The sequence below is a fragment of the Phalacrocorax aristotelis genome, chromosome 4 (assembly GCF_949628215.1).
Source record: "Phalacrocorax aristotelis chromosome 4, bGulAri2.1, whole genome shotgun sequence".
Classification (NCBI taxonomy): Eukaryota; Metazoa; Chordata; class Aves; order Suliformes; family Phalacrocoracidae; genus Phalacrocorax; species Phalacrocorax aristotelis.
In genome coordinates, this window is record NC_134279.1 from 36,002,225 (window position 1) to 36,025,897 (window position 23,673).

Sequence of the window (23,673 nt, forward strand, 5' to 3'; positions counted from 1 at the left end):
GTTACTTACAGTTATAAGGAATTTATACTATAATGCTAATGAAAATAGTACTCTCAAGTTCCGGAAACAAATGGAAATCTAAATGCCAGACCCCACCTTGTTAAATTTTGCTGTTCTTCATGGTTGGTACCACTGTAGTCAAGCTTAAACTGCTATGACTACACTATCCAAAGCTAGACCTCAATGAACCAGAGCAGTATTATAACAGACAACAGAGAACTAATAGTGATAAAATTAAAATTGGTCTTCATCTTTATACTTAAAGCCTAGACTACTATATAATTACAGGTACTTAAATGTCTCAGTAAAGCCCTGGGCACCAGCCATTTTCAAGGGCATAAGACAGGACTAGATTGGAAGAGAGATTTTTCTTTTGCTCTAAAACTTTGCACAGCATTGTCTAACGAGGGTAATCAACAGCTTCAACAGACGACACCAGCTCTCTTTTCAAGTCAGACAGTACTAAAAGGGAAATGGAAGAACAGCAGCAGTAAGAGGAACGAATGGCTGAGAAATCATCCCTGAGCATCTATTTGCACCCCATTTTTACCAGTTAAAGTTTTCAATTTGAGTGGACAAGGAATTCAGAAATAGGACTCTATACTAAACTCCACAATTACTGAACTAGAACTAGAGAATCATCAAGGCCAGGAACACATGAGAAAATGTACCTTTTGATATAAAAATATAACACCACTGACAGAACCAGAGAAGTATGACAGTCAATAGACTAAGCTTTGACATTTAGCAAAGTGTGCTGATACACGTCTGCAATTCCCTGCAGGAATGGAACAGACTGACCACTATCTTGGATAAGACTGAGACTTACCAACAATGCTGCAGAAGGACAAGAAAAAACAAAACAGAGTCTTTGGTTGACTTAATTAGAAAAAGATAAACACTGCCACACACCAAAAATGCATCATGACAGGACTAAACGTTCCACATTTGTCACGTTGATGTTACTAAGTGTTCCTGACTGTCAAAGCATGAAAATACAAATGTTGCTGACAAACATAAAAGCTTCTTCAATAATCTGCTGCCATCTGTATTATTAAAAGCACGTTTTTCATATGAGCAAGCTCTTTAGCAGCACAGAGAACAAGTCACCATCCTGGCTCATGTTATGAAAAATTAACATAATTCTACTGAGCTGATGAATATTATAATGCAAAAGTTTAACATGAACAATTTGAAAGAAACCCCACATAACTAAAATCTCTTTATATACTTGGAAACATTATTCTACCAATATCAGTGTCTTTGCAGTTCATATATCTGTCAGTTTACTATGCTATTCCTTACAACATGAAGAGTTCCACAGGATAAAGCATAGTGCAGCAATACATGCATTTTGTATGAGTGACTTCGGAAGGAAAGTGTCGGTCCAGACAGAATGTACAAGACAGATGGAAGGAGCTGAAACAGCTTTAGCTGCAAATCAAATAAGAAAAATAAACTAATCACATGGTCAAACGGTAGAAAGAAATACTACACACATGTAATAATACATATGTACACACATGCTACACACACACCTTGATAAAATATTAAAAATACAGAAAAACAAAATTAGTTTTTGTAATTTGTGTAGAGGACTGGGAGTGAAGAACGTTCCCTCTCATTCTGATTTAAGCACTATCAATCATCCTGCTCACAGCTCAGTAACGCTGTCTTACGTGAAAGCACAACTGCAGAAACACCTTGGTAACCTGGGCTCACTCCATAGGCATGTATTGCTGGGTTTAGAGGCTGAAAGCTTTATGTGAGACTAGATATGGGACAGACCTGAGCATAGGTAAGAGTAGGAAAGGTAATTAGTTATTATTTTTAATTCCCTTTATTACAGACATCAGTCTCAGAGGGAAAAATCAGTGTTTCTTTTTGCACAATTGCTATGGAAAACACTGATGTCTAAAATTCACCAAAAGATCTCCCTCAGATATCTGCTGGACTTCTGTAAGTTTTCTAGATACCACCTCTACTAAGATGTTAAAAAAAAAAACCCTAACTTTTGCGGTGCAGGCTCACCACAACCTGACATTTATCTGTAAAGGGGACTTTCCAATCAAATAATTAAGACTGTGAACAGCAGAATACTTGACTACCTCCATGTGGTAGCAGACTCATTGTTATGCATTGTTCTGATATCTCTGTAGCCTAAACTGGGGATTTTAAATTGGGCATGCACTTACCACATCTCAGTATCTTGAGAATACCTTTCAGATAATATCAAAATGGCTAAGTAAAGACAAAAAGATGACAATGACACCTACTGTTAACTTCTTAAACCCATCCATTTCTAATCACAGGGAACAACAGCATGAACTCTAGTTAAGTAGAGTTCACTAAAATACAATCTTTGTCAAAGAAAAATACAGTCTGTGAGACTTAGAAATACATACAACTACCAAAATGCAAAGCTTTGTGATCAACAAACATTCAAGGATGTTATCCAAACTTACTGAGGCTTTAATTGCAATACACAGGTTTAAGTTTCCAGTAATCCATTTCCCCTGCTTACAACACATAATAACCAAAGGAAGACTGACATGTAACACAGAAGTCAGTGATATAATACTGCACTAAGAGGCAAGCAGCACATTAAATGCTGAACAGGTAAAATTTCTAGGGAATGCGAATGAATACATTAACAGTCTCTCCTGCAGAAATTAAATCTATTAGGCAATTAACTTCCTAAAGTGTTACATCCCACTACAGTGAATGCAGCTGAGGTTGTACCCTTTAACATTGTCCACTCCTGGACAAAGCAATTAGGCTCCAAAGTAACTTGTTACCATTCCCAGCAAGTGCTCCTGCAGAAGCGTTCCTGAAGATTTTCACATTTTATGCCATTTCTATAACTTCACTGCAGGTCCCTCCCAAGTCAGCCACTGATATGTAGTGTCCCCTGCTTTATATTGAACTAATTAATTCAAGATAACTAAGTCAGGCTTTCAGTATTAAAGAGGCCTCCGGGGGAAATAAACTAACAGCAGTGATAGGGTGAGAGTACAAAGAAAGAAAACTGAAATTTCACAGTAACCTTTCCTTTATGAAAGAGGATCTTGCTTTACTGTCCAGGACCTTTCTTTCTCTTTCAACTTTCCTTTCTTAGGTCTTATTTCCACAAGATCAATTCCATGTTCTGGTTTTCTTATCATCAGTTCCCTGGGAAACATCCTGGCACGCTACAGTGTCTCACCTGGATAATACCACAATGATTAAGAACACCTTCAGGACTAGAAATGTTTTCTGAGCACAAGTCTACAGCTGTGATTGTGGAAAATATACTTTGAATTGTGTCTGGTTTTAATGATCAGGAAAGGCCTTCACTTACAGATATCACACACACCCTTCCAAAAAAATGGGAGCTTGATTTCTGCTTCAGTCCCTGCATGAGTGAATTGACAACTGAGCTATCAGAAAAAAAAAAAAAAAAAAAAGGGGGGGGGAATTTACTTTATTAACTTCTTTGCTTTCCTTGAAGGGTCAAAAAAATTTGCTTTATTTCCAAAGAATGTCAATGCTTCATTCAGCCTGCAACACCTTGTTAATTTGAAATAGAAAAAAGCAACAAAATAAATTTCAGGTTCGTTCTAACTGAAAGCTTCTGTCTTAATTTTTCAGCTCAGACAAGGCAGGATAAGATCTGAAGCACTGAGCCAGAATAAGTGTGATAAAAGAGCTAACAGAAGCCATGACTCTGGGGATCTTTACCAGGGAAGATATCAATAACAGCCTAATCCTGCTACTACTTATTCTGTGCTGCTGGTCTAAATGTCAAAACCAAAATAATGATCAAAAAAATTCACCTAAAAGAATGTCTGACTGATGGTGCTGGAGTTACTGAAAATTTATAAACTATCCCAAAACACATAGATTGACAGAACAAATTAAAGATGGCTCTACCAAATTAATGTTTGTATTCTACGTTTTTTAATAATTTGTTGCACAAAGGTTATCCATATTATTGATACCACAGCTAGAAGAGATTAATATGCTTAAAGCCTACTAACTCTCTGGAGATATAAAATCCTCCTGGAATTGTCACAAATACACATGATGTTCTCAATATCTAAATCTGTGTACTATATGACAGTTTGCAAGAAGGTCTACAATGACTGCACATATGAGGAGGATGTGTACTGTTCCAGCTAGCTGAATAATTCTAGAGGAGTTATATACAAAAAAAAGTGTACTTGAAGTTCACATTTCAAACAACAATATCCAAATTACTAGAGCTCAGCTTACGCTTCTGTATCTGATTGAATCCCATTTTAATTATCTTTTAAAGGAGAAGTAACACTACCACTTTATTTTTGCAAAAGGTTATGACAGGAATCTTGAATGGACAGATTACTGTATACTTGGAAAAAGCACACAGATATCTAAAGAGAAGAAAGTGTTATAGATGTATATGGTATTAAATGAGGCTATCAGCTTAACATCTTGCTTTTTAAAGCAAGAAGCAAAAATAAGCCAGCCTGCCTATCACTTTATCAGCATGTCCCCTTCTGTGGTTTGCAACAAGAATATTTACTTCTTTAGAGGAAACCTCTTCCCTGAAATGCCTTACTCTCCTTTTCCCCACCCACTCACTGCAGAATTTGCTTTTAGATCACTGTTTATTACACAATGGAAATGTGTAACAAACAGAAGCTTCATATACCTACAGTCTTATATTATTGTGTTTCAAATGACCAGAACATATCAAGCACATGAAGTGCCTGTAACTGTGACTCTCTCCAAAAGATACTGCTGCAACTGATAGTCAGTTCTTCTCTTGCAGATAGAACAGCGCTCCTGGAGATCAGTCTGGAGGCCAGTATACTTAATGCTAATCATATGTAGCTTCCCATCCTTACAAAACCATTCACACAGATCCTTAACTTTGTTACACAACTGTTCTGGGTGAGTGTACTTTGACAGCGTTCAGTTACATACAAAAGGAAAACTGATACATCATTTTGCTCTGAAAGCTTAATCTAATTTCTGGCAGTTGGTAGAACTCTACTTCAATCCTATTGATCATGTAAAATGCTCACAACAGCATTCATCCCCCAACTAAAACTCTTTCTCTTTTCCTTTTAAGTATTTTAAGCAGAGTAATCACATACATTTGCAACACAACTTACATGAACCTAAACAGTCTGCAGGACTCTTCAGAGACAATTCATCAGGCTTCCCTTGGCTCTGGTCATCTTTCTCTTCTGACCACCAAGTCAGGATAATGACAAAATGCCTTTTTTTACTGGCTACTGCTGATGGAAGCTTAACATTCCAGTCTTATCTCTGTCTCTGTTAGTCTGCCTCCTCCTTATACCTTATGACTGTTTTTATCTTCCATCAGTATTTCAGTTACTTCAGTCATCTTCTTTTCTCCCACTTGGTACATGCATCTTAGTTTATTCAATAAATATTAACTCTAAAAGGGATTACAGATATTCTGAATATTCAGATGTCTTGAATTTCTAGAGCATTTTTAAACATAAAGTAAGGAATATGACAGATGGCTGTCTGCCTCTTGAGGGTCTCTGAAGACTTCATTAACAATGCCACCCAAGAAAAGCAGTTTTAGGACTGCACAGTAAGAATATCCACACTCACCGTGACAGCCCAGGAATCTTCATGAACTTTGTTTGACATTTGGAAATTGTTTTATAGATATTGTTTTTTCATCAAGTAACTCTCATACACACCATTTCCAACCATACCCAATCAGACAGAATGACTGGCCATTAAAAATAACAATTGCTTCATTGGGTGAGGCTGATTAAACTCAGGAATGAGTTTCCTCCTGCTTGTCCACATGAAGGAAGTGGAGAGAACAGAGAATACCCAAGCAAGAAAATTTCACTAAGAGCAAGTAAAATACATGTTTAAAAAGACTTCAAAAAAGAACCTATATAGGGGCAATCTCCGTAATTTTCAAAGACGAGAAAGAAGATGTGGTCTTATTTCATTGGAGACATGTAAGATTCACATCAGCACAAAATGTGAGAAAAGCTTTATTATGAAGAAGAGACGGAAGGTGCAGAAGCCAAGAGGAGCTGGGCTGAATCCCAACAGTCACTTGAAAGATTTATGGTATCTCCAGAAGGTGCTTAGAGACCCCACAGAGGTTCAGTTTGCAGGGGCTTAAAGAATGAATGGCCTAACAAAATAAATCCCTAACACATCAGCCAGTGAAATATCCCACCAGAGGAGGAACTCTACTAGCAACCCCAGTTAACCTGTATGTTATTAGGAAAAAAACAAAAAACCAAAATGAATTCACGTGCAAGTCTATGAGCCAAGAAAAACATAGATGGTTAGTCCTCAGAGCAAGAAGATGAGGTTTTAACAGCTGTAAAGTGTTGAGCTAATGTCCAGAGGATATGTTGTTCAGTGGATTTTTTCCCCAGTGTCACATGGAATAAAGCTGAGTATCTGCTATAAGCATCCTCGGCCCCAGGGTTAGATTTGGAGATATACAGAGAGAGTTATAATACTCTTGGAGAAAGAATATCACCAGGAATCATTTCTATATGAGGAGCCTTAATTTCTCAGAGACTCACAAGTCAACGAAAATAATAAAGCTATTGGATATGAATACTTAAGACCATGTAATTTTAGCTTAAGTTTAAAGTAAAAGAAGCCATAAACAACAGTTCGTCTTTATCTCAAAGTTTATAAGCGATAAATACATAATGTTAAAAATGAACAGTTAACAAAGACAAATAAAAAAGTGGTTGGTTATGAGAAAAGTCTGGGACTTCATTCAATCATGATAAAAATACATAGGTATTCATGACATAAAAGAATAAGCAGAAACAGGTGTGCTAAGATGAGAAGATAGCACACTGTTAGAATTGGCCATTGTGCTAGAGCTGAAGGAGTACCTTCCTCACTTCTGCCACCAGCAATGATCATGGCTGTCATAACCAGAGGGAGAATAGAGGAATAGAAGTTATACATCTTAAAGTCCAAACTGCATTCAAAGTGGGAGGACCCAACCAAGAGCTCATAAAGAACTGACAAATAAAACTACAAGCTTGCAGCCATAACCATTCTAGATTTAACAAAACCATCTCTCTTGAAAATATCAAATGGAGGGACTAAATTTAGAAAAGGAGAACAACTGAATGTGGGCACTACAATCCTACCAGCCTGACCTAAACAGATACAAATTTTAGAACAAGTTTCAAAGAATAAAGAGAAGATAGAAAAAAAATACGACATTTTGCCAACTACCTCAGTACCCTTTTGATAATGGATTTTTCTAGACACATAAGTAAGTTGATCTGGATTTAGTAAAACAACCAATGGAAATCACATTTCTTTACTTATTTTTTTAGTACAGACCACACATCTATTAGTCAAAGAATCACATGGTAAGGAACTAGGTAAAGAAAAAATGAAAACAAGATGTCTTGAAAAAGAGAAGTAACAAATGGGTAGGTTGTATTGATAACCAGCTCGCCAAGTTTATTCATTAACCAGAAAAAAAACCAGAACAAAAGTACTTCAATAACATTCACTAGTTCTTGAAACTAGAAAGCTTTGTCAATGTGGAAGATCAAGAAGATCTTTGTAAAGAAGAACTAGAAGACTGAAGTAATTAAAATAGAATGACAAAATACAAAATTACATACTAACAAACTGATATTTTTTGCTGTAAGCTGGGAATTTATTCATTGGAAAGTGAAGAGGAGAAAAAAATACATGGATGACTATAAATCAAAGTGATCCAGCCTAAAAAAAGACAAATGCAAACTGATTTAGGTGAGGTATTATCAGTTAAGTATTAACATTCGTGTACAAATTACTTGTCAGTTCCCATTTGGAAAATACTGCGTCAGTTGATGGGGCAGAGAGGTCCAGTGATCCAGCTAGAGTCAAGAGACTTGTTGAAAACACCTGCCTGCCCATGCATTTCAGAATGTGCAGCAGTTCTGCTCTGCTTCCCAGAAGTGTGGGTTGCGTGAGGGGAGGTATAGTCACTGGAAGCCCTTGGGTTTGGCAGCTACTGAGACTTGCACCTGATAATCCCCAGCGATGATTCTAACTTTCATCCACACTTTCTAGGAAAAATAGCCATGATTTGATGTGTGCTTATAGGCCTAAAACATGGCTTCCATTATGAGCAATTAGTAAGGATAATGCCATGACATAAAAACAAAGTCTCAAAAAGTACGCTTTAAGCGGCCTCCAAAATGAAACAAGAGACATCTAAAATCTTGCAGGAAACATAAAGAGTTTTTCAACATGGCCTTTCAACAACAGACTTTTAGAAACTGCAGGATAACTTGTGTCCCATAACTGCAGGGTTCTGGGAATGTAACACATGTTCTGGTCTAACTCCCAAATATTGGCTTGGATACTCCCTTCAGACAAACATTTCTGAAAATTAGAAGAAGTCAACCTTTCAAAAAGTGTGCTTCCACTGTCAGGTCTTTTCCTCCTTCTCAGATACAGGCACAAATGGAGATTAAAAGTAAAAAAAAAATAAAAAAGTTATTATTGATTAGTTCCAAGAAAATTTAAACCTTACTTCTTCAGCTGCAAATTACAAACCTAAGAGACTTGGGGTTTGTTTTTTTTTCAATGGAAAAAGAACACAAGAGCAGCCTGGTATCAGAACGGAATCATTACAAGACCACACCACTGCCAAAATTAGTGCTAAAGACATCAACTTCAAAGGTGGCTAAAAAAAGAAAAGAAGAAACAAATTCCAGGATATGGAGTCTTACTTTAATAGCAACAAAGGGAGCAAACAAACAAACAAGAGGCCAAATATATGGGGTTTTGCCTTTCTTCTTTCTTTTTAAAACTGGAATGAAACACTCTCTTTTAGATCCTTTAAAAATTATACAAACATAACTCTAAAGGAAAAATAATTTTCTAAGTTGTGACTTTGTTTTCAAATTAAACTTTTGGGGAAAATAATTATTCTACTATTACTAGTGATGGCAGCACATATTGTTTTAAAATATGTTACATTAAGAGGTAGTTCTGTGCTCTGAGAAAGCAGATCACATTTGTACTGCAGTTTATTTCATCCCCTTGCTTCTACAGCGTCATGCATACAGCACTCCCTCCCCCTCAGAAACCCACAGGTACACATTAAATTAGTTGGGATTTTCAAAATCCAGAGAACCTGAAAACCCCACAAAGAACAAGCCATGGCTGATTTTGTTGCGGCTTATGTTCCTAAGTTCCCTGTATGCTTGTGCAACAAAAGCTTTTTTGAAAAGAGCCTCCCAGTTCCCCACTGCCTCACAACTTGTGCAGCCATCAATTGGCATGATGTTGTTGTATAGTATTACCACATGGTAGCATTTTACACTTTGCACAGGCTTATAGATCTACACAAAGCAGAAGGCAGGCAGGAATTACCACATTCTGTCATTTTTAAAATCCAGCATTACTGAATCTTGTGCTCCAAGTTAAACAGCCAATCTTCAATTTGAGCAATTTTTGCCCCATCCTATTTTTGCACCATGAGCTGGAGACTGGATCCTGGCACGGCTCCAAATACCAACTGACCCTTGGTACTAACAGTGCTAAAAAGCTACTCCAGAGCCACACTAGACTAACTACAAGTGTAAGCACAGCATGGCCCAAGAAATCTGAAGTGCTTTCAGTGATTTCATTTCTCAAAACACTGTAAAATCAAATTCTATTCAATGACTGCCTGAGCAAGAATAACAGTACAGCACATAAACATTCAAAACAGGAACCAACCTGTTGAAAACTGAGCAAATGCTCAGTTCGTACATCAAGGTTACTTCTCCCCTTTCCCCAAACGTAACTGTAAATTTTAAGGTTTAAGTTCTGTGTTGATACATTCTTGAGATTAACATATTTTCTAATAGTACACCAAGAAACCCTTTCTATACAGCACGCACTTATGGTACAACGTACAGCGTAAGCATTGACAAAGGGATAATCCTTGTCTCAGAGGGCTTGTTCTCCATTTGGGAGTACCTTTACACAACTGAAAATCTTTTCAGAAGAGAACAGTGGACATGCTGTATTGAGTTCATGCCCATGTAAGTGCACATCAGTCCTACAGGAATATCATTAAGTATCAGAGTGATAAAAGTACTAAACTGAAATATATATATAAAATTAGCTAAGTAACAAAAAATGTTGGGCATTTCTTACAGAATCAAACCGGATCAATGTCCAAGGCAATAGCCTATCAAAAGGTTAATAAGGTATCGCTAAGTAAAAATAATTAGGTGCCTAGATATGTATGGAGAATGTTTAATATGTAACTCTGTCTAAGGAAGCAGAGGTAAAGTTATCAATGTATCTGTGACTGATAACAGTCTATAAGAAAACATAGTTTCATAATAAAAAATAGGTCTATTATCAGTGCAGCCACACAACAAAAGGACACTTGGGAGAGAAGGCTTTGGTAAATCATTACTCTGGTATGTCTGGACATGAGTTCAGGATTCAAAGCAACTATAAAACATAGCAGGAAAAACTGAATGTGTAGTATAGAATTATATTTATTGGGGTTTTACACATTTGAAAACAAAAGGTCATGTAGAAGGTAATGTACCCGAAGCTGAGTGCAGTCGTCTCTAGCAGCTTCTCTGACTGGTAAGATACATCCAGTTCCTTGGGCACTACATTAAACCATATGTGTTTGTTTATAACTGCTAAAAAAACCAGGTCATACACAACCAAGTTGTTTGTCTCCCATATGTTTAGTCAGACATTAGTTAAAAAACTGCCCTTCCTGTTACCACTTTCTCGGTACCAGATGTAGGCACAAGCCAGTGGAAGTGGAGCAGACATAAGCATGACAACCTAATTCTCTGCATGAGGCAAGTAGCAGGGGACGGGGAGGGGGAAGGGGAGAGAAAAACACTCTACACAAGGTCAGTGCAGGAGATTGAGACATCTGTCAAGGCTGGAAGTTAGTACATTTGCTTTTATTACAGCAAATGTTGTTGGTCCTGTAACAGTTTTGTGCTTAAAGCCTGTGAGCACAGGAAAATAGGCATGCCAGTATCCTGATTTTTATTTTAAGTCATATCCAGCAGGAAACAGAGCTAGTAAAGTCTGGCATAAATGTAATGCTTGGTTTTGTTTAGTGCAAAGGAGAGGAAGCAACAGAACCTAGAGCTGCATCTCTAATGCCATACTTTCAGTTACAGAACGAAAACCCACTTCAAAACAAAGGACTATTTCAAAGTCCATAGATCTGATCCATCTAGAGTAACCCACGTATCAATGGGAAGCTTGTGGGAGTGAGGATATCAGGCAAAAAAGTGTTGCAATATAAGCATCGTCCCTTAAAACATGTTCTGCTAACTCACTGTCAGACACTACCACAAAGACTGAGGCTTTGGGTTGTACTGTTAAGTTTATGCATGTAAAGAAAGCCTAGTTAAAACTTAACTTTCTTTATGCTCCTTGATTTAAATGGCACTGAGTGAGGAATAGGAATTGACCTTGTACACAGCACAATTCCATCAGTAATCCACCTACTTTGGTGCATAGTTCCTGCACCTACCCTGAAAACCCTAACAAAGTAATTATCAAGAGGATTCAGCAAAGGTTTTATATCCAAGCATAGCCAGCCAGCACACAGGTTCTTACAAACATCCCTTCTGCGTTAGAGTGTGTTAGCAGTTACTGTAAATGCCAACAGTTACTACATTTGGTCATGTATGTGTTAGATAAGATACAAAGCTTAATCTGCTCCACATTTATATATACATATACATATAAAATTATATATACAAATTTACATAGGAGAGCAGGTCAGTACAAAAAGGTGGGAAGTATCTGCACATCTTCTGTTGCAATGCTAAATACACTGCTGCTGGACATGTTCTCCAGGCATGACATAAATCCCTTGCAAGTCAACTTTCACCAGAGAAGAATGATTTCACCTAAGCACCAATGAAATTAAAAAGCTCCTGATTTTGTACAGCTTCTTATAGAGGAATTCAAAGAGCTTAGGACTGATCGAATGAACTGTGATTTATAAGTAGTATTTATCTCTCACTCCTCCTAAAAGAAACACCTTTTTACACAGACGGATAAACTGTCTTCATAGTCTGAGAGCAAGGATACTATTTTCTATCAAATTCTATACAATGTGAACTTTCTTCTACTGTATCACCTTTGAAAACTAGGCTTAATTTTATATTTTCACCAGCGGCACATTTCAGCATTCAGCACTCGAGAGTAGTTGCTGGCCAAATGCTAATTTTTTTTTTCAGCAAACAAGAATAGGTACTGGAAATGAGATGGAGAGTTGATACAACAGATGTGTGAAATCCTGAGTAGTCGGGACTGATCATTCTCTCCATCTCCAGGTTCAAATGAAAGGGGTGATTCCTCATGGAGCATGTAGCTGATGGGCACACCCCTTGCCGCAGTACATCGTGGCTGATGATACTTGGGAAAAGCTGAGGGCTAGGTATGTTTCACAGGAAAAAATCTATTTGTGATTAAAATACATAGAAACTCTATCTTGCTTGGGATGTCCTTGAGCTGAAAACAGTTGAACACCAAGAAGCTATGAGGGAAAGATTCACTATGCCCTGTTCTTACAGTCATCCAGGGTGTATGCTTTTAGCGCCTATGAGGAAAAGGAAATCTATGCAGCTAGATGGGCTATTGGTCTGATACGGTACACACAGAGGTTCCTACATGTAAACCCTGTGCCAAGTGAGCGGTTATTTTTCTCCCAAGTGTTTTGTTAGCTGACATCTGTGCCTGTTGACACCTGCAGCAGGATTTGGATAACCAGTTGGACAGAGAACCCCGCTCCTCACTACAGCAGTGTTCATGTCACTTACCATTTTACACTGAATGTGGAGTAGGGATTGCGCAGATAAACTCTATCATTAATGCACTGCAGAACAAGTTTCTCCAAGCTGTCTACATGCACACTGAAGCCCATAAAGCTTCTGACTCTGTTCTAAATCAAACTCATGCATTTTAAATGAGAAATGCAGACTCTGTAAATCATTGATGTTTTCTTCAGCATGCAATTAGAAGTTTGTTTTCAATAATGAAATGAGCAGCAAAATAAAATAAATAAAAAGGCTTATTCTGCAGTGTGTCAATCTGTTTGCATAGTAAGCTGGAACTTAAGAGATTCCTAACTTCTATTTCCCAGTGCTTTAAAACTTTCCAGGAAAGACTAAGCCTGCTGCTGACCTAGCAATTTATTAAAAACTATACAGATGATAAACTGACATTAATATTTGATAAATGAACAGACAGGCCATACCCCACCATTTACAGCTTATTAATAATTTGCTCAAGTGTATTATAAAACAACTGCTGAAGTCAGCTCTTTGTATAAATGTGAATACCAGCAAATCCATGACACTTCTGAATTGGAATGCCTTCCACCTAAAAAAGTAGTTCACAATCATTACTCCAGAAGGTCAGGGGCTATGAACAAAGAACTGCTGGGCAATTAACTGAATGTTTATTCGTTTTGCTCCACAAACTTAGCAGCCAAAGCTATTCAAGGACCTTATGTTTGCCACTGGTGCTCGGAGTAGTCTTTTAGCTAATATTTTAATACACAGAACTCTGCAATATAAAGACATGATTAAGGCTATTTAATACCATTACTCCTCTTCCACTACCCCAAAGCTAGGGATGCATCTGATTTCTCTAACCACAATACCTTTATCATGCATGTCTCTTTTCTCACCATGGCTATAGACCAAAGCATGCAGACAATTTCAGACTTAGCCACACACAAGCCTTCAAACTCCCCCTCTTTCCAGACCCAGCTGCTGACGTCAATAAAAAGACTTCCCTGAGAACTAGGAAAAAAAGGTAATTTTCTGCAGTAATTTAAAAAATGTTTTGTTCTCAACTTTTATAAAATTTTTGATTCTCAAATAAAAGCCAAATGTTCCCCTGTCAATGTTTTTGATGTTCCAATGTTTCGTATGTTCTCTAAATGGTGGGTTTAGTTAACAAACAGCTGTACGTTCAGTACAAGGGACGGGGGGGGTGGAATTACCTCTGGAGAATTGGTTTTTGTAGGTGTTGGACACTGAAACATTAACACTTGCCACATTTAAGAGTAACTACAAACTAAGTGCAGCAAAAGTCAAAGGCTGCCACCTCCCATTTCTCACATCCTTGCATTTTCAGGATCAGAGCTTCCTATATCTACAAAGCATCCTTTCAGTGTTGGATGCTGGCACTGAAAGGACTGCATCAAGGAACAGACTCTCATTCTTATCAACATTTCAGTTATTAAATGGGATGGGTTTCCTATGTTAAAAAGCTAGAAGGGCACCATAATTACAATTCTTAAGTAAAAGAATATGCAGAAAAAGTATTCATTTAAAGTTACTTAAAAATAATTATTAAAATAATGTTTTCTGATTGATTTTCATTTTTCTCCCTTCATGCAATCAGCTCATCACTGCAATCAGCAGACTACTGCAGATTCAAAAAGACATCCATTAATTTCTGAGCCCAGACCATCCATATTTCTAAAGCTACATATAGTAGATATATAATATAGATATAATAGATTACAAAAAGTTGTGCATAGCCATGAGAAGTGATTTTATAGCCATAAAGCTGTTATAATCTACTGAGAATCTACCAAATGGCTTCTGGAGTGCAAAGGGATATTTGGTGTGAATTTAGAAAGAAATAATTGCTACAAAATCATCTACCTAACAGATAAATGATGACATGTTAACTGCTTTCAGACTCAGTAAAATAATAATACAAACTGGATGAACAAATAAATAGCTTTGCATTATAGTTATAGGTTGGATGATAAATTTATTTGCTGTAACTGTAGTTCAGTCTGGGGTTTGGCCTTCCTGCTGTCAATTGTATTAGTTTTAAAACACAGTAGCATTCTAAGTCAACAAACAAAATCTGTCTTTTCTGCAGCCGAGTTCTTTGAATCAGATGCAGTGAAAATTAGACCTGGAAAGCTCAAGAAGCCAGAAGGAATACGTGGCCTGTTCTTTTCTAGCTTCTTTTTGTCTTACGTCTGACTAGGATGAGCTGGATTTTATAGCTCTTTAGAACTTACGTAAACCTAGTTTGCTGACTTCATTTCTGGTTTCAGTAATTGCAGCATGGACTAAATGATCCAGGACCAAAACCATCAGAGAAAGGACTGTCCTTTTAGCTCATTGCTTCAATATTCAAGGGAAGAAAAGGAAGAAAAATGCAGTCTGCATCCAATGCTGCTACCTGCTCAGCGGCTCAGTGACAGATTACAGTCTCTAAGTCTCCATCCCTCACAGCAGGGATGTATCCTACATCCTTTTTTGTCCTCTTAGTTTTCTTTTTTCTTTTGCAGAAGGCAAATTAGAAAAATTAGGAAAAAATGCATGTTAAAATGCCTTTTTTAGAACTCTCTCATTCTGCAAGTACCTCTTGGAAATGTGTATTTCAAGCAAGAGTGAACAACTTCTCTCAAATATACTAAGCACTCAAAAAAATCCTCAAAACCCATGCACCCTTCTTACATATACCTTTAAATATTATTTTCTAAAAACCCACAGGTTTATTATTGCATAATTTCTGGTATACCTATGTTAGCTTTGAGAGCTTTAAACAAAACCTTTCTTTGCTGTCATTGCATTTACAAACCCCCCACAATCTCAGCATCAGAAACTCTGTTATTTTTAAATAGCAGGAACACTAGTGAGTTAAAACAGCCTCCTTAATGGACCAGAAAAGTGCAAGGTGTTATAACAGTGGAATGCACATGGGTCTTTATCATTTGACAAGTAACATATGTTTTTTTTCTCTTCCTCTGCTCTGTCAGAGATGACTCTAAAGCCAATAAACATGTATTTTCTAATAAACTATAAAGAAAATAAATTTAGCAAAAAATAATTACAGGTACATAACACATTACATTTTTCATAAGAACTCATGTGCAGTATAAAGGGAATGACATTTATGCCACAGGGTACCTTACAAGCTACAGCATATCCTGGCAGTGGAAGCAAGTTCAACTTATGAGCCCCAAACATATACGGAATGTACTATGCTGTAGAATACAAAATAAACAGCTTTATTAAGTTCAAAATACGAGTTCAGCTGAGAGCTGCCACAGCCACCAAATCTCTTTCTAACTATAAGCTCTGCACAGCCCAAGAAGGGAGAAATACTCTTTTAGGCAGGAGTCCCTGGAGGATACGAAACAGAACAAGGTGTTTCCACCCCGTCAGGGTAAAAGGTACAGCACATGAAAAACTGGTGCCAACCTCATGTGACAAATTACTTCCCTTTAGATCAAGTTTTAGCCTGCTCCATGACAGAAAGAGAGAGAGAAATAATACATTTCTGCTTCAGCTAAATGACTGAAAATCCTGACAAACCTGGCAACTTAGTACTATAATTTGGAGACATACTGTACTACAGAGAACTGTAACAATGAGTATTGAGAAGCACTGCAATCACCTTAAAAAGCTTGAAAATAAAATTTGTAATCAGAATTCAACTTATGTTAGCAAGGCGGGCCTTCAGCAAAGCTTTATTCCTTAACTCATTCATAAGATGAAGAGAATGGCTTAGAGCAGAGACACTGCCACACTCTTAGGCCACAGAGGTGCAGTCATCACAGAGGTATACATCATCAGATGCTAAATCCACCTAAAATTGCCAAGCTGACACCAAGGAGTGGAGAAATAGGACAAATCATCACCATCACTCAACAGTCTGCAGGCACCTGTAATTGCATTGGTCCTTGAGAATGGGATGAAAGGTATAGTAAGAAAAACAGGAGAAAGCGCAAGATGCTCTCACTCATTCCTCCATCTTACCCCCTTTCTAGGTCATGCTGAAGATCTTCAGGAAACAGATTGATAATACGCTGAAAGTTCATCACAATATTTGAATAAGAAATGTCATCCATAAGGCAGTGACCACTCAAAAATAACATACAGTACCTCTACATGAAAAAACAGGGATGTTGAGACATCTGCAAAACCCAAAGCATTACTAAAACATCTGCTGACATCACATCACACAAGCGCTTCTGCTGTTTCCACTTTGGTTACTGCAAATTGCCTTGGTCTACAATTTCTCTCCAACTGTGTTCACCTTTCCCTCCTCATGCCTATGTCTTTTTTTTTTTTTTTGCTTCTTTTTAATCATCCCACCAGTAAAGCTTAAATTTTAAGAAAGGCATGTCTATAACAACTGGTAATAAACCAGAAGTTCAGTACCCAAAAATGGACAAAAATGTGATAAATGCTGTTAACATCTTCAGAAATCTACTTATGTGTTTTGCTGCATACCTTTGCTCTAGTTTCTAATGTCCGATAACCCATTACTTTCCCATTGATTTTCCCTTTTCTCCATTTAGGCTTCCCCCCATTTGTCTGCTCAGATTTCTGATCTCCACCTGTGTTATTTTCCCCAGTGATGCAATCATTACATTGCCACATTTCTTTCTTGCATTAGCTGATACAAACAAATTCCACTTATTTCTCAGGATGTGGATTCTCCCTCACTAGTCAACCTGCACTGGAAGGGAGAGCCTTTTGTCAACACAGAAAAGCCCACATATATGACTGGAATAAAGCAGTGTTTCCAGAATTGGCTGAAAACTATGTCTTCTAAGTGCACAGTTAATTCTTCTTCCCAGTGAATTCCTACAGAGTAGGAGAAACCAGTAAAAGACAGACTTATATGCAAGTTGATCCACTTCATAAATCTAACCCACATTATGGGCTACATTTGTGGAGAGTAGGGGCGGGAATGAAGATAACCTAAGTAATAATCACAGCAGGAGTAAAAGATTTCCCAGAAGGAAAGAAATCTCCTATTATCAACATGCAGTCAAGAACACAAGGGAATAAATTGCCCTCTATTTAGTGGCTGGGAAGAGCTAGGGCAGAAAGCTCTAGACACATGATCTATACAGCAATGGTTCATCACCAGGCAAAGGTTACTAATGAACAAGACTTCAGTGATGCACTATGGCAAGGGCCCTCTGCTTGCAGAGGGGAAAGACTGGAAGGTTTAGAAGACTTCCAGCTACTATGATTGTGATCCGAGCATAAATCAGAGCACAAATATTTATCACGAATGTGGATGAACAACTGTAGTGCCCTTCTGCTCCTCACCTGAGTTGTGGAGCAGAGGGAGCTAAGTGACATGATTAGCCTCCTTCGGTGTCTTGGTTCCTTTCCAGTTCTCCAGGAGCAGCAATAACACAGTCTGTGGGTACCTCCTTTTCATGCCCAGTAAGAGAAGGGACTCATACCACAGACCCTGAAAAAACAGCTTGGCCAAACCAAAAACTATTTTCTTCATTCTTATCACTAGTTGCAACTCCTGGAGCAACATAAATGAAGCCACCTGCTTCATGATAGCTTTTCCTGCTCACAGTGCTTGATAGAAGGAAAATGGGGTAAAAGGTATGAGGATAATTTTAAAAGGCAGGTATGTTTAAAGCTTAAGCCTACCATAAAATGCAGTATGGAACTTGGACATCACTATGATGATCCAGGATTAACCTGCAAGTAGAAACACCAGCTTCCTTCCCCGGCAGTGCATGGGACACTCATCGCTATTCCTCCTACACACATCTCTTGTGCCTCGTTCTCATTCACCTTTGGCTTTAATATCCCAGGTTTGATTGCTTGGCCATCAGGACCTAACGATTTCTTTCTACTCTCTGAACAGGATTACGGCAGTACAGTGATGCTTTCAAAAGTCACTACAGCACGGATGATATCCACAGTACGTGTCACCTCTGACCTGCTAGGAAAATCTACTCTAAAACCTACAAGATCAAAACATACAAGAAAAAAAAAAAAAAAGCCACAAACAAAAAACAACTACAACTGCAGGTTATTTTCTTTAAAACGCTTCAAGAATTCTTCAGGATGCTCCTATCTGATTAAATCAAAAGCAAAAAATCGCTGTTCATCAACTCCAGCCGCGACACCAGGCTGTGGCAGCGCACCCCGACGGCTTCCGTCCCGGCGCGTTTCAGCACCACGGACGCCGGCGGCGCGTCCCGCGCCCGCGCCCACGGCCACGCCCACGGCCGCGCCCGGGCCCACGGCCACGGCCGCCTGCAGGGGCCAGGGCTGCCGTAAGGCCCCTCGCTCCGCCCCGGGAGAAGGTGAACTTTCAAAATTACGTTATTCACTTTCTCCTGGGCCTCCCTGGGGCCGCCGGTGCGGGATATCCTTTTTTACCCGGGAGTGGAGGAAAAAGAAAGGGCAATGATCGGATTTTCTTTTCAGTTTTGGGATACGAATTGAAAAGCTCCATGACTTCAACCTTCCCGAACTTTTTATAAACTGATTTTTGTTAGAGCTGTGCAAGTTGTGCACTTTTTGAGCTCAAAGTGCAATTTAAAAAAAAAAAAACCAGAGGAAAATACTTGTTGAAACAAATTATTGTTAGACCCAAAACATCATCAGTGACTCCTGATTTTAAAAAAATAAATTAAGTAGGCCACCTGGAGATAAAGACAGAATGCTTTTTCTTCAGAAATACTGAGAAACCACTTTGCAATTCTCCCTAGGTCTCCTCTTTAAGCATGGTTTTTCCCCAGATTCATCTAAGTTTCTGGACAAACATTTGTCCCTTCATCTGGGATCAGCTGCTGTGAATTCTCTGCTGGTGGAAATGACATTGCTTAGTTCCAAGGTATAAATTCGGAAACCCCCCTCCAAGCTAACAGCAAAAGGGCTCTGACAACTGCTGACCCTGGAGAGTCTCCATTCAACCGCACTTGCAAAGCATAAAGGGTTTCCTGATGGACAAGTAGAACGTTTTTTCTATTAACATTAATCAGCTTCTGTGCAGGCAGCATGAATTGATTCTCTTCATTAGCAGAGAGCTCTGGTAATATTACAAAACCCTGGAAGAACTTTTCCACCCCAGCTCCCTCTGCCTTACGTTGCCTGGCCTCCTCTCTGTTTTAGTGCGGGTCACCCTCACCCTCCAAGGCCGGTCTCGCTGCTTTCACCATCTCTTTGGAGGAGCCAGCTACCATCTTAGGGCGGTGGAGCACTGGAACGGGCTCCCCAGGGAGGCAGTCACGGCACCAAGCCTGACACTTATTCAAGAAGCACTTGGACAACGCCCTCAGAGACATGGCGTGAATTTGGGGCTGTCCTGTGCAGGGACAGGAGCTGGACTCGATGATCCTTGCGGGTCCCTTCCAGCTCAGGACACCCTATGATTCTATGACCCCTACCCTCTTTGGAGGGCCATCTCCAGTCCTCCAAGTATCCCTGGCAGCTTACCTCACCGGGGATTTAACGAGAGCCGGTGCTCGCTTCCCTCTGAAGGGCCGCGCTTCTGCCCCCGCTCCCCACGGGACGAGTTCCACGGGGAAAGGAACGCATTTCTAAGGGCGCCTGTGAAGGCCGCGCCGCTGGGGACGCGCTGACGGGCTGAGCCCGCGCTCCCTCGCCGCGCCCAGCTCCGGTGCCGCGGGCGGGCGGCGCGGCGGGGGCTCACCTGGAGGAGGCAGCGGCCGGGGGCGGCGTGCTCGGGCAGGCGGCCGCGGTACACCGGCCGCTCGAAGCGGGGCTCGTTGTCGTTGGCGTCCTCCACGCGGACGCTGAGGCGGCAGGCGGCGGCGCGCGGCGGGCGGCCGCCGTCCCGCGCCACCACGCGCAGCTCCAGCGCCGCCTGCCGCTCCCGGTCGAGGCGGGCGCGCGTGCTGACGGCGCCGCTCCGCGCGTCGATGCGCAGCAGGGCCAGGGCGGCCGGCTCACCCTCCAGGGCGTACCGCACCTCGGCGTTGGGCGAGCCCGGCTCGTCGGCGTCGGAGGCGCTGAGGCGGAGGACGGCGGTGCCGGGGGAGGCGGCCTCGGAGACGGCGGCGCGGTAGTGGGGCTGCGGGAAGGCGGGCGCCTCGTCGTTGAGGTCGGCGACGCGCAGCAGCAGCGGCTCCTCGGCGGAGAGCGGCGGCGCGCCGCCGTCCGTGGCCACCAGCCGCAGCTCGTAGAGGTCGCGGCTCTCGCGGTCCAGCGGCCCCGCCACGCAGAGGAAGAAGATGCCGGCGCCGGCCGGCCGCAGCGCGAAGGCGCCGTCGCCGCCCAGCAGGGCCAGGGTGACGCCGCCGCCGCCCTCCGCGCCCTCCTCCGCGCCCTCCTCCGCCCCGCCGCCCTCGTCGGCGTCCGAGACGGAGACGCGGGCCACGTAGTCGCCGGGCCGCGCCCCCTCGGAGACCCGCGGGCCGCCGCTCTCGGTGAGGTAGAGCAGGCGGATGGCCGGGCGGTTGTCGTTCACGTCCAGCACGGCCACAGAGACGAGGGCGCTGGAGACCTCGGGCTGGGCGCCGCCGTCCCGCGCCTCCACGACCAGGCGGTGCAGGGCCCGCGCCTCGCGGTCCAGCGGGCGGCGGAGGCGCAGCACCCCGCTCCGCTCCTCCACCGCGAAGTAGCCGTCGGGGTCGCTCTGCCGGCGGTTGATGGCGTAGCGCACCTCGCCGTTGGCGCCCAGGTCGGGGTCGGTGGCCCGCAGGCGGCAGACGGCGGTGCCCGGCGGCGCGTCCTCCCGCAGCCGCGCCCGGTACTCGCCGCGGCTAAAGGCGGGCGCGTTGTCGTTCTCGTCCAGCACCCGCACCGAGACCCGCAGGCGGCCGCGGCGCCGCGGGCTGCCGCCGTCCCAGGCCTCCACCACCAGCCGGTGCGCCTCCGCCCGCTCGCGGTCCAGCCGCCGCAGCAGCACCAGCTCCAGCGGCTCCGGCCGCCCGTAGCGCAGCTGGAAGAGCGGCGGCTCCCCGGCCGCGGCCCCCTCCTCCAGCAGCGCGTAGCCCTGCGTGCCGAAGCGGCCGGCGTCGGGGTCGCGGGCGGCCGGGAGGCGGAAGGCGGTGCCGGGCGGGCTGAGCTCGGAGACGTTGAGCTGCAGGCAGTCCCGCGGGAAGCGCGGCGGGTGGTCGTTCACGTCGGTGACCGCGATCTCCACCTGCACCACCTCGCCGCGCAGCGTGGCCGCCGCGAAGCTGTAGCGCGCCCGCCGCTCCCGGTCCAGCCGCCGCGCCGTGCGGATGATGCCCGTCTCCGGCTGGACGTGGAAGTCCGCCAGCACCGCCGACTCGCCGCTCCCCTCCGACAGCAAGAAGCCCCCCGGCGGCCCCGCGCCCGCCGGCAGCCCCGCGCGGATGTCCCCCACCAGCGTCTCGGCCGGCAGCCCCTCGTCCACGGCCAGGCTGAGGTTATACACCGGCGCCGCGCCGCCGCCCGCCGCCCACAGCCACAGCGGCACCAGCAGCGCCAGCGCCCGCCCCGTCGGGGGACCCACGCCGCGACCGCCCCGGCACCTGCCGCCCCGGCACCTGCCGCCCCGCCGCCGCCGCCGCGCCATGCTCCGCCGCTATGCCGGCATCGCGGGCAGCCTGCGCGCCGCCGCTCCCCGCCGCCGCTCCCCGCCGGGCAGGTGGCCTCGCCCCGCCGCCGCGGGAGGAAATCCTGCACGCCGCCGCCGGTGCTGGGAAGGAGAAGCCAGGGCGAGGGGGCGGGGAGGGCGGCTCCCCGCCGCCACCGCCCCGCCGCAGCCCCCGCCCCGCCGGGCCCCGCCGCCCCCCTGAGCGCCGCCGGGCCGCCGCCCGCCCACCCCGCGCTGCGGGGGCAGGCGTCCCCCCCCACCCGCCGACACGTCGCGCAGGGGTCGGATGGCCTCGGGGCCGCCCTGAGGTCGGAGGGGTCTTCGCCGAAATGCGTTCCTCGGGGAGTCAGGCGGCTTAGCCGCTGCTAAGGGGGGGAAAGCGGCGACCAGCGCGGGGGCTGCCTCTGGATGCAGAGGCATGCCTCGTGGAGGAGGAGAATTTAAGTGAGACAGAAATCTGCGAGGATAAACGCGTTTGCTCAGTTCAGCAAGGATTTTTCTCGCCTAAATGTTCTGGTCCTTGTTGTCCAGGAAAAGCCTTGCTCGTTATCCCAGCATTAGGTCAGTAAATTGCACTCAGCATGGCAGGAAAGCATTTACCAGAAATAAGGTTTCAGTAGAAGCTTCTGTCAGCTTCAGCGAGACCAGAATCCCCTTCCTTTTTCACTATTCCCAACTCCTGTATCTAACCGGGAATCGTCTATGGATTAATTAGTGTTTTTTCAGTGACACTGAGAATATGCAGCATCATATAAATGCCAAGTACCAACCATCCATCTTTCCAGGAAAGCTAAGTACAATACCTCAACAGTTACCAGTCTCTTGCTGTTCCTACTGGTCCTTTACCATTTCACCTTTCTGGCACGAGTCTGGCAGTGGGTCAGAGAAAAGTACGTTCATCCCAGGACAGACAAGTAAAATCAGGGCAAAGGCAATAAAGTAGCACGAGGAGTTACTGTAGCTCAGTCCTCTCCTACGAAGGGACACTAGGGAGGGCAGCGGTTTTGCTCTTTGCCACTTTTCCAAGCCACAGAAGAACTACTCAAGTACAGCTGCCAGACCACCCATTCCCTGGGGAGCGGGCAAAGCTGCTGTAACAGCCCTTGATGCATCCACACAGGGGAAGAGAAGTGTTTTTTCAAATACTGTTAGGACCCAACTCATATTCTGTGTTCCACACACATTCACATACCAGGTAAGCGGGAGAATTAGGTTCTAAAGTAAATCTAGAAGTCTTAGTGTGTGTGTGTGTGTATGTGTCTGCATGCATGGGAGGGGAGACAGACGAGATCGTATCCACTGTATCTGACTTGCCTCCTTACGCAGAGAGTCAGGGCT

The 23,673-nt window shown here is 43.2% G+C and overlaps 1 protein-coding gene across 1 annotated transcript in view; it reads right to left on the reverse strand.

The window, feature by feature from the left end:
- The window catches only part of DCHS2 (dachsous cadherin-related 2), a 127,465-nt gene extending 105,151 nt beyond the window's left edge, over window positions 1-22,314 (reverse strand). Inside the window, exon 1 of the mRNA XM_075092414.1 lies at window positions 20,461-22,314. Within this exon, the coding sequence (XP_074948515.1) occupies window positions 20,461-22,314 (1,854 nt within the window). The remainder of the gene's footprint in view (window positions 1-20,460) is intronic.
- Between the last annotated feature and the right edge of the window lie 1,359 nt (window positions 22,315-23,673).